This window comes from Balaenoptera ricei, chromosome 4 (genome assembly GCF_028023285.1).
Source record: "Balaenoptera ricei isolate mBalRic1 chromosome 4, mBalRic1.hap2, whole genome shotgun sequence".
NCBI lineage: Eukaryota > Metazoa > Chordata > Mammalia > Artiodactyla > Balaenopteridae > Balaenoptera > Balaenoptera ricei.
In genome coordinates, this window is record NC_082642.1 from 30,512,459 (window position 1) to 30,529,149 (window position 16,691).

Genomic DNA, 16,691 nt, shown 5'->3' on the forward strand with positions numbered 1-16,691 from the left:
CTGAAAAGGCACTAAGTAGATGACCCTGTTCGGAGACAGTCAGAAGTCCTATTCCAACACATGCCTTCTGAAAGGGTAAACACTTGCTCGCTCATTGCCGGGGCCAGGTGACACACCTGCAGATTTGTCAGTGTCACAGCACAGCAGGACACTTGTGGGAAACACCAGCATAAACAACCGATGTTGGTATCTTTTACCACAGGAACCGCAGATTTCTGAAGCTGGGAGGCTCCCCAGGGATCAGCCCAAACCTCTTATTTCCGGGTGAGGAAAAGGGTCTGAAAGCTTCAGGATTCTGCCCGTGGTTCACTGGAGAGTGAATGAAGGAAGGGGATCAACCTACCCTCGCTTCTCCTGGTATAAACCTTTCTCCTTCCTTTTACTCCATTTTATTCAAAACTTCATGCAGGGAGGGGCATTAGCAGGACGATATACCTTTAATATGAAGGTAGACAAGCTTTTTGTAGGCTGACATGAAAAGAACAAACCAGAAATAAAAAGGAGAGTTGCCAAACAAGACCACTTTCGTTCAGCACAGGGATCAGTTACAAAATGCCCCAGCGATGTTCATGTTCCAAATACTCTGCTTAAGCGCTCTGTTGTTTCCTTATAACTGGAGACTTAGTTTTCATCAATTGTTCCATCCTCATGCGCTTCCTTTCTCACTCACTGCGATATTAATACTTGACATTTCCTTAGAGACACAACTTTATATTTCTATAGTCATTTGGCTTGGTTCCTCAGAAAATTTAACGGCATTAAGAGATTCTCTGACTCACTTGCTGCCATCAGTTAGAATTACTATTGACTACAGCTTGTTATCAAAGCAATATTGAAATCATATTTGTTTAGAAGAGTAACACAGTACAATTAAGAAATATATAAAATAACATTCATTTCCATCCTGGAAGTGGGCATGTCTCTTGGCATTAAAATACATTTACAATATGTTAATGGTCTGAAGTCTCCTATTCTTTAAATCATGTGTGATAGCTCTACATTAAAAACAGAAGAATGTAATTTTAAAAGAGATATTCGTATGTAAGGTAAACGGAATATTCTAATAGAAATTTAAATACTAATTATATAAAGTCTAATACTTCATATAGGCAATGATAGATAATATGATGAAACTAACAGAAGAGAACACACACTCATTATTGAATAACTCATTATTTTCTATCATTGGAGAAGAGTCCATTTAACTTAAGTTTTTACCAGTTTAAATGCCAATAATTTAATTTTTTAAATAATTTTGGATGCAACCTTCTTAAACAGAGTATATGGAACATGGTTTAAGGTCTTCTTACTGATTCAATATTACTATTGTTATTGTCAACACCTGTTACTGAACTTGGCTATGATCCAGGGACACCTTTAAGACACAGATGAGGCAGGGGTCAGGAGGGTATTTGCTCTGACACTAACTGGCCACAGACACTATGCTTTGTGAGGCCTTAGGATTGATTTTTGTAGATTTTCTGCCATCGTGCTACTATTTCTTGCTTCCATAGTATAGATAGCAGAGTCCCATCACTAAAAATAAGTGTGGCTGTTTCTCATTGGCTACGAGTAGGGGTACTTAATTCATATGTCTTTGGAACTAAGTAGAAAATAAGAGAAAAAGGTTCTGAGTAAGAACCTGAAGGGCTCCCTTATGAACCAAACACCGGAGGCAGTGAAGCGCTGGAAAGGCCCTGAAATGGAAAGGAGCGTACCTGAGTCCCAGCAGCAGGAGAGCCGCTGACGGCGCTCCCAGCAGCAGTGCACACTCGTCAGCTGAGAGATCCGGCTCTCACGTCCTCTGGTTCTCTCAGTGCAGGGACTCAGACACTGACTCTGCTGCCTGAGATATTCTGTTTGGCCTCTTCCCCGCTTTGGGCTCTAGTTTGTATTCCTTGGAGGTAAAGCAGCTGGAAGAGGGACTGCAAGCCTGGTGACCCGCTTCCTCCAAACCAACTGCACGGACAAATGCCGTGACTAGCAGAGCCCAGGGTACCAGACCTTCCCATTTCAGATGCTCTTCTAGCCAGAAGCATCACTATACAAAGCTAGCAGAGATCTCGGTCAACTGACCTCAAGTTCCGTGCTGTGATAGTTCACGCCATACTCTGCGGGCATCACCAGGACACAAATGCAAGTATACTAAGGTACAGATGTTAAAAAACGTACTTTAACAAATTACCTCATAAAACCTTCTTAAGAACAATATAGTATCTGATATTGCCATTTAAGAAGGACCTACTATAACAGATTTTTAAAAATTAAGTCTTACACTAATTTCTCTTTCTAGGACGGTGATCCCTCATAGGCAGGTGAGGAAATCCCAGGCTACCCTGGGAGTGTTTCCTCTAGGTTAACTAGTATTCTCCCTTACCTTTGTTCAGCTGCACTGGCATGCTTTCCGATTTCATCAGCCTCTGCTGCTGCTGCAGAGGATGCTTGGGGGCCTCTGCTAGGGTCCTGGGGGGAACCACAGCCGGGGAGGAGGTACCGCCACTGCCTCCCGGTACTGGGCCATCCGCACCGCACGGGGCCGTTGCCGGAGAAATCAACTTTCTTCCAAAATTCATCAGGCTAGTGGAGACCTTATTTATATTCAGGGGAGCACCTTTGGCACTGGTCCTGTAAAAAATCAAATTAGGTGGAGAGTCATTGTTTAACTTAGAGGACAACTCTGTTTCACATGCTCTGTTGATATAAAAACATACCTTACCTGCTTTGAAAAAGGTCTAGATCAGCTACACGAAGTGAGGCGTGATAATTTCAAAGTGACCACAGAATAATAAAACAACAAGATTCTTAAAGATGTGGCTTATGGAAAATAGTCTTTTTTACTTTTCATTCATTCATTCATTCAACAAACAGGGCCCATTATGGCCAACACTGCAACTGTCCAAAACTGACATAGTTTCCCTCCTGGAGGTTCTAGAAAACACATTCATCACATAAGCACATAAATAGATGTATGACTAAAACCTGTGATGAGGACTCTGAAGGAGAGGTGCAGGGCTGGGCGAGTCTGGGGTAACCCACAGAAGGGGGCACCTGGGAAGCCAGGCTGAGAATAGATTTCCCACAAACTCTGGCCTGTGGGAACAAGGCCATATATAATCTGACTTTGAAAAATAAATGTGTCTGAGAGCCACGAAGTCAGTTCATAGAAGTACATCAAGGGCTCTGGTCCACGAGAATTGAGTCCACCCTCACCCCACACTACCGCCCCCGCGTTCCGTATCCTCCTTCCCCACGTCCCTGCTTTACTTTTCCTGATAGCGCTTTGCATCACCTGACATACTACATATTTTACCTATTTGGCTATGATCTGTCTACCTCCCCCATCCACCACTGGAATAAAAGTTTCATGGAGACAGGACTTCGGTCTCTCTGCCATGTTGCCAGTTGCCTAGAACATAACAGGTGTTCTAGAAACATTTGTTAAAAGGCAGCTGCGTCTACCTGTGGTCTAAGCCTTTTCACCTATTACCATGGAGGAAGCGTCCCTTGCTCCTGGCCATGGCCCGCCTCCCCACGTGCGGGGAGATCCCATCTGCTCTGAACTTTGGAGACTGTTGCTCCTGGATCTTGCTCTCCTGCATCACCATCTCCCCCTTTCTACCATATCTTTCCCATTAGCACACAACCGTGGTGTGTGTGTGTGCGCGCGCGCAAGTGTGTCTCCCAACTTCTCCTTTGAACCCTCATTCCTTCCTGGTTGCCATCCTACTTCTTTCCCTCCTCACAACACGTCTTTTCAGCAGTGTCTTAATGTGCTACTTGTGCTTCTCCAGTCCTGGCCCACCAAGGTTTGGCTGTGGCCTCCCTGCCATCGCTCTGAAACCACCCCTCGAGGTCACCAATGACTCCGCAGAGCGAAGGTCCATCCTTACTTTGCGCCACGTCTCAGCAGCAGTCAACTCCCCTCCACTCCCCCCTCCCTCTCAGACAGGTCCTCTCTCGGTAACCAGGGTTTGCCAGCACCTGTGCTCTGTCTGGCAGATAGAGGACACCAAGTCAACATTTGCTAAAATGAATGATTACTTCCCAAATGATTCATCATCTTGAAGTATCTCAGGGCTATTATGTGAAAGACCAGTTATGATTATAAATTATTTTAGTTGTAGGAGGTTGACCATGTCAATATCAAAGTTTGCATTTTTACTGCCCAATCATTAATAGAAGCTTGTTTTCTCGCATTTAGCTTCTTTTTCATAAAAGTAGGAAACTGAAAATCAAGTTTGAGGGATCCACTTGTTATGATTTTAGTTACCTTCAATTTTGCCATCATTTCCTCCTCTCAGATCTACCTTGCAGCACTTACATGGTAATTCTCCTACTTTTTATATGACAGCTGTATCCTTGCCATTACTAGATAGGGCGCTAAAACAGAACTGATCCGGAGTTCTGTAATAAAAAGCAAAGAACGCTATGCTTCCTCCTTCCATAAAGTCTTAACGGTCCTAGCTAATATTATGGGCTAGGTATGGGAAACTTATATTGCTTCAGAGATTGGACAAATCAAATTTAAAACCTGGAATTTGCTTTATAAAAGAAAAGAGCTATTCATTTATAACGCATGAAATGTGAAAAAAAATCCTTTTTCAAATGGTTCGTTTTGCATCATTTCATCTTTAAAGAACAAAGCTATTTTAATGTCCTTCCAAAAATTATTGAGAATAATGTTTCCTAATGGAGATGAGGATATATAGTGATGATGCACCACTTACTTCCAATTTTTATACGCTTCCTAAGGAAGTAGAGACCTCTCAATGTATAGACACTACAGCTTGGCAACAGAGAAGGCGCTCAATACATGTTTATTGAGAAAAAGAATGAATGACATGTAAAGGACTCATAAATTCTGGACTCAGAAGGCGTTCACCTCTGGCACTGCAGTGCACTCAGCAGCCTGCGTGCGTCCCCCTTGCTCGCGAGTCACAGTGGAAAGAAGAGTTATTAGGATGCTGAAGTTCCACTGCATTTTAGTTGCGCTTGTATGCAAGTCAAGGCTCATAATTCACGGATATGAAGAAGTTATAATGTTGTTACCCTTTTTTATAAACAAAAATGTACTAGTCAAATTCCCATATTGCCAGTTCTAAAATTCATACGTTGATAAAAGTACTAAGAAAGTGCTAGAGCATTATCAAGAGACTGTGGTTAAGGCATCTTCATTACTACTAAAAACCATGAAAAACATACAGATCGAGCTCATGCCGAGCCATTTTTCATCTGAATAGCTCTTGAAAGAGGATGAGCACTGTTTTCCTTTTTTGAACGTTTTTTGTTTTCAACCAAGTTTCCCCTCATCCACTACCCGTGCTTCCAGAAGAATAAGAAGAGTTTTGAAAACAACTACTGAAGGTGGCTGTACTTTCAGATAGAAACAATTATAACCCATGCACTTCTAGGGCAAGCCTGCTAAGCATGCGGCCCACTGTTTGTGTTTCAGGCATGACAGCTTTTATGACAAAGTTAGCTAAGAGAGATCTTAAATATTAGCAGCAGCGGTCTTCACAAGACATACTAAACATTCTACAACAATTATTATTGGCTGTTAAGTCACGTGTGCTAAATTAATGAAAATTAATGCAGTTGTCAAGAGACCTGACGGACAGTGAGGACCGGACTGGATTGGATTAAAGATGGGGGCAACGTGTAAATAGTGTTAAAAGAGATGCTAAGGGGGCTTTGGCGTTAACAAGACATTGAACACCAAATCTAATGAGCAACTGGCTCTGTGTAATCAAAGTCTTTCGTTACTGTTGTCTACACTACATACTATTATTAAAAACAGTACCATCTAGGAGGGATTGTTTGGAAATTGTGCCAAGAACTTTCTTTTAGCGCAGCCTTCTTCAGTGGGTTAAATCAGCAGCAACAGAGGCAGCTTCCTGAAGATCCATGAATCCTTCGAAACACCTGCACCAGAACCCAACCTGGCTTCACTCTTGGGCCCTTTTTGTACAGTTTCTGAAATTCTGAAGGTGGGTGACTCTTGCTGCCTCTTCTACCCTCTTCCTACCAACTTGGTCTCTTGTAGCCTGGCTTTCTAACCCACACTCTATTTACTGAAAGAGCTTCTAGGGTCTCCAATGCCTTCTTAACTGCCAGGATCATGAGCTGCTCTCGTTCAACTTCTAAAACCTTTCCAAAGCTTTAAAAAAAAAAATTATCGCCTCTGTAAAAATTCTCCACAACCTTCTTTCCTTTCCTGGTATCCAAATCTTTTCACCACCTTGATTTATTTCCTTCTTACCTACAGATTTCTTTCAAGTCTAATATTAAGTATCTAATATTTGTTTATTTCACTCCTCTTGCAATAAAATGTTGTTAGATGCTTGTTCATATTTCTGTCAAATAATGAGTTTTCAACTCATTTTTAATTATTTTATCTATATTCCCAAAGGTTGAATGCTTGGTTCATTCATTCATTCATCCATTCATTCACTTATTCATTTTCTCTTTTTCCCAATAAAAGCATGCATTTAAAGCTGCACATTTGCACCTGACTAAAGCAATAGCATCGGGACTTCCCCGATGGTATAGTGGTTAAGACTCCTCGCTCCCAATGCAGGGGGCCCCTGCATGATCCCACATGCATGCCGCAACTAAGAGTTCGCATGCCACAACTATGGAGCCGGTGAGCCACAACTAAGGAGCCTGTGAGCTACAACTAAGGAGCCCGCCTGCTGCAACTAAGACCCAGCACAACCCAGTAAATAAATAAAATAAATAAATATTTTAAAAAAATAAAGCAATTGCATCAAAGATTTTTCCCCACATTTTCAAATAAGTCTGTTGATTCAATTGTTAATTAGATACATTTAAAATTTTAGACAGTTGGGTTTGTCTTAAGTATATTACTCATTTTGTTTTATTAAATAAAAATAGAAATATCAGAAGAATGGAAGTGGGGAAATATTCTGATTTTTCAAAAGGACTGTGGAAACCAAACTGTAAAATAGACTGGTTTATACAAATATTTTTACTAATTACTTGGAAATGGTTGAGTTTATTACAAGTAGCCAGTCTCGTTCACTAAAAAAAAATCATTCTAAGACAACTTTGTTTCTTATCTGAAGCGTTGACCTCTGCTGGATTTTATCAAGGTGCAGTGGATATAATGGAGGGTAATACACTCTTTCAGTTACAGCTGAACAACTGTACCTCACGTGTACCGCTGAATGTTCTAGCACCCCTCTGGTGACATGTGTCTCAGACTTGGTTCACAGACCTCCTCACCAGTCCTTTTTTTTTAAGGTCATAATCTTCTGTCACTGAGTTACGTAACTTGGAAGAGTTATTTAGCCTGTTGTCTGGACCTTAGTTTCCTTATCTTTAAACCATGGGGGCTGAGTTATATGATATTTTGTGTCCCTTTGAGATAGAATATCCTATAGTTTTAAGACTTGAAGAAAGAGAACATGGGCTTATGAATTTTAGACCAAAAGCTGCAGAGGTACCCAATACATCAGATAAAATAATCAAAATTTAAAATACTCTCAACAGGGTAGCATGAGCAATAAATGAAACAGATAAAATTTAATGAAGATAAATAAAAGCTTATGCACTTAGGTTAAAACTTTTGACAACTGCTCATTACAGATAGAATAGGGAGGCATGGATTAACGTGAGTTCATATTAAAAAAAAAAAAAAAGTCAAGCTCTCAAACATGAATGTTTTGGTCTGGTCTACAAGGCTAATCTGAGCCCATAATGATGTTGCAGGAGAAAAATAAGATTCTTGGGCTGTATTAATTCTAGACGAGTGAACTTCTGGGTTTCCAGACCAGTGTGTAAAAGGCTTGGAAGTCTTTACACTGTCCTAACAAGTAAAAAGCTGAACAAACTGAAAAAAAAAATCAACATTTTTTCTTAGATTCGTAAGAGAAGTGAGGTCAAAGGGCAAACTGCTGTCCTAACAAGTAAAAAGCTGAACTGAAAAAAAAAAATCAACATTTTTTTCTTAGATCCATAAGAGAAGTGAGGTCAAAGGGCAAACTGCTGTCCCCCAGATTGGAGAGAGTGACGAGTGAATACAGAGGATCACGACCTACCAGAGCAGAAACCCACAGGAACCAGTGCTGGGGTAGGGAAATTGGAACTGTGACTGAATTGCTAGAAGCTCAGTGTGGACAAACTTGAGAGTTAAAATCTCCAAGGGGACCCAGTCAGGAGGGTGGAGGGGCAGCCCAAACTTCAGCGAGTTTTACCTCCTGGAGCTCTACCAGGTTCTCATGGTAAATATGGGAGAAAAATTGTGCTTCTGGCAGGGGTAGAGGAAGGAAAAGGAACGATTTGAAATACACCAGAGCATCTTGTTCTTCTCAAACGGTCTGCCCTCAGGAGAAATATTTAACCAGAGTCCAAGCTACAGGGTTTTTTGCCGAGCCTAACTGACCTGGGGGAAGGCAAGTACCCAAGCACAATCCCCTCTAGCCATCCTGTTCCACCCGACGTTGGTGGGGGCTGCAGCTGAGAGGCATGTGTCAAGTTCACAGTCTGGAAGCCCAGGCTCACTAAAAGACTAAGACCTAATCATAGGACCATAGAATGCTTCCTTTCCTCCACACCTTATCACCACATTACTAAAGGCCTATTTCTGGAGTTCCTTTTACCCAGTACAACGTGTCCAACGATAAAAAAAAAAAAAAAAAATTAAAAGACGTACTAAAAAAGCAAAAAGCATAGTTTGAAGAGAGAGAGCGACCAAGCTTCAGAACCAGACTCAGATATAGCAGGGATGTTGGAATTATCAAACTGGAAATTTAAAATCACTATAATTAAAATGCTAAAGACTCTAAGGAATAAAGTATACAGCATGCAAGAACAGATAGGAAATATAAGCAGAGAGGAGGAAATTCTAAGAAAAAAAAAAAGAAATGACAGAGATCAAAAATACTGTAACATAAACAAAGAATGTCTTTGATGGGATATTATTGATGGACATGGCTGAGGAAAGAATCTCTGAGGTTGAGGATATTTCAATAGAAACTCCCCAAGCAAACAGAAAAGACAGAAAAAGCAGAACAGAATATCCAAGAACTGTGGGACAACCCTAAAAGATGTAACATTCACATAATGGGAACACCAGAAGGAGAAGAAAGAGAGAAAGGAACAGAAGAAATATTTGAAACAACAATGACTGAGAATTTCCCAAATTAATGTCAGACAACAAACCAAAGATCCAGGAAGCTCAGAAAACACCAGGCAAAAAAATTGCCAAAAATCAACTATACTTAGTCATATCATTTTTAAACTATGGAAAATCACAGAAAAAAAAAAAAAATCCTGAAAGAAGCCAGAGGAAAAAAAACAGCTTACCTATAGAGGAGCAAAAATAAGAACCACATTCTAATTATCCTCAGAAACCACGTATGCAGGAAGAGAGTGCAGTGAATATGTAAAGTGTTGAGAGAAAAAACCACCAACCTAGAATTCTGTACCCTGCGAAATTATCCCTCAAAAGTAAATATGGTACCTATATATAGTAAGTATATATTATCTTCTTATAGGAAACACATTTTCCTTTAATAGTAAATATAATATGTGGCTAGAAATACTAGCTGACTGTCTACACTGCAGGAGGTAACTAACTGTACAATCATGGCAGACTGTTTTGGTGATGCATTAATTTCTGGCAGAACTGAATTTTGTGTCTATAAAATGGAGCAGAACAGTAGGGAGGTATGAAAATTACGCTGGAAGAGAAATGGCTAAAAAAGCAGGGAAGCAAGTCCTCCAATACTGTGAGAGCTGCCATGAGGGAAAGCAGCGCTTCTTCGCGTGGCTTTAAAAAATAAGTTTACAAAAGTTACAGAGAGTAACAGAAGACAGTTAAAAGGCTATGACACAGGAAATCCTTTCTAGTGGCTTCACAGGCTCAATTTAAAATAGTAAGAGCTCCGTTTCTGGAACTGTGTAAGTAGAGATTAGAAAATCATTTTCAGACACACAGGCTCCCTGGCCCTGGCATGGGTGAGAGGCAGGGTTCAGTGAAAGCCCCTTCTGACTCTGACAGCCTGTGATCAGCTGAGCCAAATGGCTTCGACCATCACATTCACTATCCTGCTAAGATTACAGGACCAAAAAGAGGCCTGAATGATAGTGTGGGCCCTTGAGGGGTGCTGTCCAAACCCATCTCAAACTCAGGGGCCTACCTGTCTGCCCTGCCTCCTTATTTCCACCCTCAGTTTCTATTCTGTTCTTTTTGCCTCTCCTTCCTCCTCTAGGTTCATCTTCCCTCTGAGGCCTTTTTGCTCTATTCTTTTCCTTTTGCTTCCATCAAAATCTCCTTTTCTTTCTATCATACTCTCACCTCACCCTACCTATGCTTTTTTCCATCATAAAAACATATAACTTACTTTAAAATTATCTTCTTAAGTGCAAGGAGTAGCTGGAAAAAGTAAATATAAATATATGACTTTGGTTTTTGGATAGAAAAAATATTCTCTTTGCATCTCTGTAATTTTCTAGTCTGTCATTATTGACGTACCCTGAATGGATTATGATTCATATTTCCCTCTTTCAGAATGCTTATTATATACATCTATCTTTTATTTGGAAATTTAGAACAGTTGTCATGGTTGCAAAACAATACTTTTCCAAATGATTCTAACATTTGAGCTAACGTTCATGAGGTACTTCTCACAAATTCTCTAAGCTGAAGGTCTCAAATTCTATAAAATGAATTGGTTTCCAACTTTCTTAATTCTTTACCTTTAAGGTTGAGTGTATCGAATTTGCTTCAATGAAAGACATCTGTAACTAATTCTAATTTGTTTGCCATATTGTGAGGTTCCTATTATCTTAGAAAATGAACTCTCTCCACATCTCAAGAAACTCAAGATTTTATAGGCCTTTATAAAAACTATGTGATAAAAGTTAGTTTGCTATTACTTATTCCTTAGGAATCTGCCTTTCAAGTGAAACATGTTTCCTTTCATCTATAAAGACCCTGTTTATTTTGCATGTGGCATGTAAATCTTTGTGACTGCTATGTGAAGCAAAAGGAGTGCTTGTTAGGGATAGAAAAGCTAGCCCTCATGAGAGGGTGGATATAAGCTAGACTGTGGGGCTCACCTAATTGGGTCTGAACACAATTTGTAATATTTGTTTAATATAACAAATAATTAGCAATTACGCATTAATCGTGGTTGTATAAAATCATGAGATAAACTCCTCAAGACATATCTGTAGGAATAAATTTTGAGGTTTCTAGAGTGGTGGTTTTCAACTAATTTATTTTCTGAGCCAGTATCTGAGAGGGATACGAATCTCTCCCATTAACCGTGGCTCATGGGAGTCTCTGGCCTAGGGAAATACATCAGAATGGAAGAGGAAACAATTCTGAAATGCCCACCTGATGGGGAGTTTTGCCCTCTTCACCTCTCTACCTTCACTTTGAGAATCACTATATAGCTTCACAATTAAAAAAAAAATCACAAGCAGCTGTACTTAACATTTACCAAGAATCAACTGTTAGAATTTTAAGGAAGGAGGTATGGGAGCCAATAAAGATAAATGTGTGAGTGCACATAAAAGTCCAAGGAAACAGTCGCATTAAAAAAAGTACAGCCACGGAAGGGAACAGGTTAGATGCAGAAAAAAAGAGGAATTTATTTTCTCTCAATTGAAAAAAAAATATACAAGACTTCTGCACTAAAATCTATAAAACACTACTGAGAGAATGTGAAGAAGACTAATTGAATGAAGAGATAATCCATGTTCATGGATTAGATAATTCAATAATATTAAGGTATCAGTTCTTTCCAAATTGATCTATAGATTCAATGTAATTCCAACCAAAATCCCAATAATTTTTATAGAAATTGACATGTAGATTCTAAAATTTATAAGGAAATGCAAAGAACCTAGAATAGCCAAAATAATGAAAAAAGAATAATGTTGGAGGATTCAGGCTATTTAAAATCAAGACTTGCTATAAAGCTACATAATTAAGCTAGTGTGGTACTAGAGAAAGGATAGAAGGTCCAGAAATTGGCTCATATCTATATAATCAATTGATTTTCAACCAAGGATCCAGTTTAATTCAATGGGGAAAGGAAAGACTTTTAAACAAGTGGTACTGAACTGCTGGATACTTCTATGGAAAAAGATGGACTTTAATTTTTACCTCACTCCACACACAGACATTAATTTGACGTGGACCACAGATTTAATACAAATGTTAGAACCACAGAGCTTTTAGAAGAATATAGAATATCTTTGAGACTGTACAGTAAAGGGCTAACTTTTACTGTACACGGGCCTGGACTGCCCAAATCCTGCACACTCCAAAGTTGTTTAGGACTGGCCCTCAAGGGGCAACTGGGAGATAACCTCTAGCCCTTGGAATATCCTGCCTGATAAAAGTGTCTTTGTAGACCTGGGGCCTTGAGCCACAGCAAAGTTTATGCTAACAATCAGATTTATGGTAAAAGTCTGTTTTTGTTCAACCTGGGCCCCTGCCACAGTATATCAGTCTGACCTCTGGAGGGAACTGGAGATGGAGTAGCTAATGTTAGTCACATGGTTGCTTCATGACTACATGACTGACCTCTAATAACAAACCTTGGGGTCACCAAGTCCTGCGTGAGCTTCCCTGGTTGGCGACACTTCACACATGTGTTGCCCTACATGGTTCCCAGGAGATTTAAGCACTCCACTGGGAGTGGACACCTGGAAAGTTGTACCTGGTTTCTCTTAGACTGTGAGTGAAAAATGTTGCCTGCCATATCAGTAAACAAAGGATGCTCTAGCCATCAAGCCATCACATTATAGCCTCCCCAATGGTGAGCCCTGAGGAAACTCAGGATGGAAACCGAATGCCCATCATCTAGCAGTCAACTGCTGCAGCCACCCCGACGGTGCACCCTGAGGAGACCCTGGATGAGAAAGCACAGGATGCTGGCCCCAGGTAGCTGAGGTGCATATCAAAGCAATGATTTCAGTGAACCCAGACTCTTGCATCTTCCCATACATAGAAAAGCGCTACGTTCTTTAACGTGAGATGTCTGGTTTTCTTTAATTAACAGTAAACTTTTGATGTTCCGACTACCTGGTATTTGTTGCAAAAACTACTGTATATCCTGGCTCCCCCCTTGCCTCTTCAGAGCAGTCCCTCAGAGTGATCTGAGAGTCCTGTCTCCCTGGCTGGAAGACCTCAGAAAGTCCGCCGAATAAAACATAACCCTCAGCTTCTAGGCTGTGCATTTTTTCAGTCGACAACACCAACCTTTTTCCCTTCCTGATTTTAATCTATATTCTTTTGCCACAGTACACTATAAACATGAGTCTATCAGCTTTTCTGAGTTCTGTGAGTCCTTCTAGTGAACCATCGAAGCCAAGCGTGGTCTTAAGGACCCTCAACAATGAAGACTAAGGTGAGTCTTAGATAGGAGATTTCTTCAATAGGAAAATAAAATGCACTAGCCATAGAAGAAAAAAACTGGTAAAAGAAACTTCACTGAAATAATAATTTTCTGCTCATCAAAAGATATCACTAAGAAAATGAACAGGCAAGCCACATACTGGGGGAGGATAATATTTGCAGTACATTTATCTGACAAAGACTCCTATCCAGAATATATAAAGAATTCTTACAAATCAAGAACAAAAAGACAAACAACCCATTAAACACAGGCAAACTACCTGGACAGTTCACAAAAGAAGATATACAAATCACCAATATGCTATGAAAAGATGCCCAGGAAAATGCAAATTAAAACACAATGAGATACCATTTTCACACCAACTAGAATAGATAAAATCAGAAAGACTGACAGTAGCGAATGTTGGCAAAGATGAAGAGCAGTTAGAACCCCCATATATTCCTGATGAGAGTAGAAAAAGGTATAATTACTTTGTAAAACAGTTTGTAGTTTCTTATATAGTTAAACATGTATCTATCCATTAGGACAATTGAATTTCTAAGTGTTTACCCAAGGGAAAGATAAACACCAAAACCAAAAACAAACAAAAACATCAAAACAGCTGTACAAGAATGCTCTTAGCAGTCTTGTTCATAACACCCCAAATCTGGAAATAACCCAGTATCTATCAACAAGAGAATAGATGAACAACTTGTGATACATCGTATAGTGGAATACGACTCAACAGTCTAAAGGAAGAAACTACTGACACATGCAACAACACGCATGAATTGCAAAAACATTATTCTGAATGAGAAAAGCTAGACAAAAAAGAGTGCATACTGTGTGGCTCTGTTTATGGGAAGCTCAAGAAAAGGCAAAACTAATATAAGGTAATAGAAATCAGACAGTGGTTGCCTTGGGATGAAAGGTTGGCATTGACCGTAAAGGGACACGAGGGAATTCTCGGGTGAAAGAAATGTTCACTCCAGATATACTGTTTTAGATGGTGGTTACAGGGGGTATACACAGCTGTCAAAACTCATCAGACTGAACACTTAAGATCTGTGTTTTGTGTACAAATCACACTTAAATTTTTTAAAACAGGAGAAAGATTTATTTACTCTGCCCTAAACAGGAGATAGTGTTACCAATTTACCTAAATTGGTTAGGAATTAACAACTCTCTTTGATACAAGAGAAAGGGCATTTCAGACATAGAAGTGTTTATAGCACAAACTCTTATTTGAGCACAAAAATATCAAAAAATTACATTTATATAGAAATCAGTGTCCTTTAAAATTCTGATTAGCCAGTTAACTACTAATGAACTATAACCATGGACTTCTTGGCTTCATGCCTTGGGAAATATCATTAGCATATTATTTCTTTACCATATTTTAGCAATAAAATACTTCTGAGTAAATATAATAAAGCCTACTTTAAAAATTCTTGTGGACCATATAAAATGGAAATTGGCCAGAAGAATTTTACAATGCCTTTTAGGTATTCAAAACAGTATTTATTTATTCAGTCATTAAACTAAGTACACACTGAATACCAGAAACAGTGCCAGGTACTGTGCTAGGCCCTGACAATATGAAGATTCTAGGACTCAGTCCCTGACATCCATATGGTTACTCTATAAATGAGGCTAGAAAGCATTCAATCATTTCACCAGTATTTGAATGTGTTCTCTGTGCCAGGTACTGAGGAAAGAGTAATGACAGAGGCAGATGTGGTCCCTGTTCTCACAAAGCTCAAATTCTAGCATAAGATGACAACCGGTAGAAGAATTCCTGAGCTTCCTGGGATCATGCACTTTCTAGGACATTCTTGTTAGGCCAGGTCCTGAGAAGAACACTCCTAAGCTGAGGCAGATCCTGATCCCAAGGAGAGATGGAAAATTATTGGCCATCAGGCATTCTTGGGGTAAAAATGGACCGGACGCCATCACTACTTCGTCACCTGGAGCCCAGCTGAGGAATGTGGAGAACATCTTCAAAGACCAGCGAACACGCTTATTAGAATCATCTTTCCCTGGTTTCCTGCTGGATCCCATGCAGGGATCCTGACAAGGGGCCTTTTGTAGAGGGTCTACCTGCCAGAATTCTAATTCTGGAATCTTTCACTATTGGTATCAGTTAAGTTGTTTAAGCTCTGACATAAGGCAGAGGAAAGCTGGGAATATTAGCACAGAGAGTGCTGTTGCTGATCTGGTGAGTGGGCAGATCAGGAACTGAGCTTGGTTTCTTCCATCTCTACCAAGGCCTCATTTAATCAAGCAAAATATCTAACTTTGGTGATATGAAATTGCTTAAGCAAGTTAAAAGACCTATAGTTGTGGAGTCTGTAAAAAGGCACCACTAGATAAAGTGACACGTGGCCTTGAGTCACTGCTGACAGCTCAGGTGTGATTATTTCATCACCTCTGCAGAGCAGATAAAAACTACACATTCTGAGAAATTGTGTTGCGTCATTTTCAAAACAGAAAGTCCATGAATGTTCTGGAATAAAGAAGGTATGAGATTCTACTCTTACTATAAGAGGTTGCAGTATTTAAAAACTATGAAATTCTGTTCCATGACTTCTCAATTGGGCATTTCAGTGGTCATAGATTCCTGAGTAAATTAGATGGGTCTTTCTGAAGACCAGTCACAATTTAGATGTGCTTTTTTTTTTTTTTTTTAATATATATAGCAGCAATTTATGGTTATTTAAGGACAAAATTGGAGCAGGATTTGAGTGTTAAATTATTGTTCTGAGCTCAAATATTGAATGAATAAGAAAATGTCAATTCCCATTTTTAAAGAGAAATTTGCAAGTAAGTAAAATCAGAGCACAGTGAATATTACCCACACACGTAATGGAAAATCTACCACTAAAATACCTAGGCACTTGCGTTTAAAGACTTAATTATAGCAATCCATGGTAAAGCAGAGAAGAGAAATCAGGCTTCTTGATTTCTAGAGATATTCTTATCTCAAAATCACATGTCATCTCTGCATCCTCATCCCTCATTTGGATAAGCAACACAAATAGAAGTCCATTGCCATAGACGTAGCAAGTATTAGCTCCCTGCTTTCCAGGTGTCTGCCTGCCTCTTGTCTGTCCTCTGCTAACTGATCACTGCTCGGGGTTCCCCCATGAGGATATATATTCCCTCTAGACCATCCCCACTACCTGTCTCGCTGCTCAATGACAGTCCCAATGCATTAACTCTTTAATAGCCTCTCTACAGCTAAGAAAGTAGTTGCAAGGCTAATTATGGCTGAAGGGTCCAGCCTGGTAAAAGCATCTTAGGCATTAAATAGCT

General features: G+C 39.7%; 1 protein-coding gene across 7 annotated transcripts in view; it reads right to left on the reverse strand.

The window, feature by feature from the left end:
* The window catches only part of TBC1D5 (TBC1 domain family member 5), a 537,570-nt gene that overhangs the window by 70,398 nt on the left and 450,481 nt on the right, over positions 1-16,691 (reverse strand). For all 7 annotated transcript variants that reach the window (XM_059920388.1, XM_059920390.1, XM_059920392.1 and 4 more), the window contains one exon: positions 2,378-2,625. In XM_059920388.1, the coding sequence (XP_059776371.1) occupies positions 2,378-2,625 (248 nt within the window). The remainder of the gene's footprint in view (positions 1-2,377; positions 2,626-16,691) is intronic.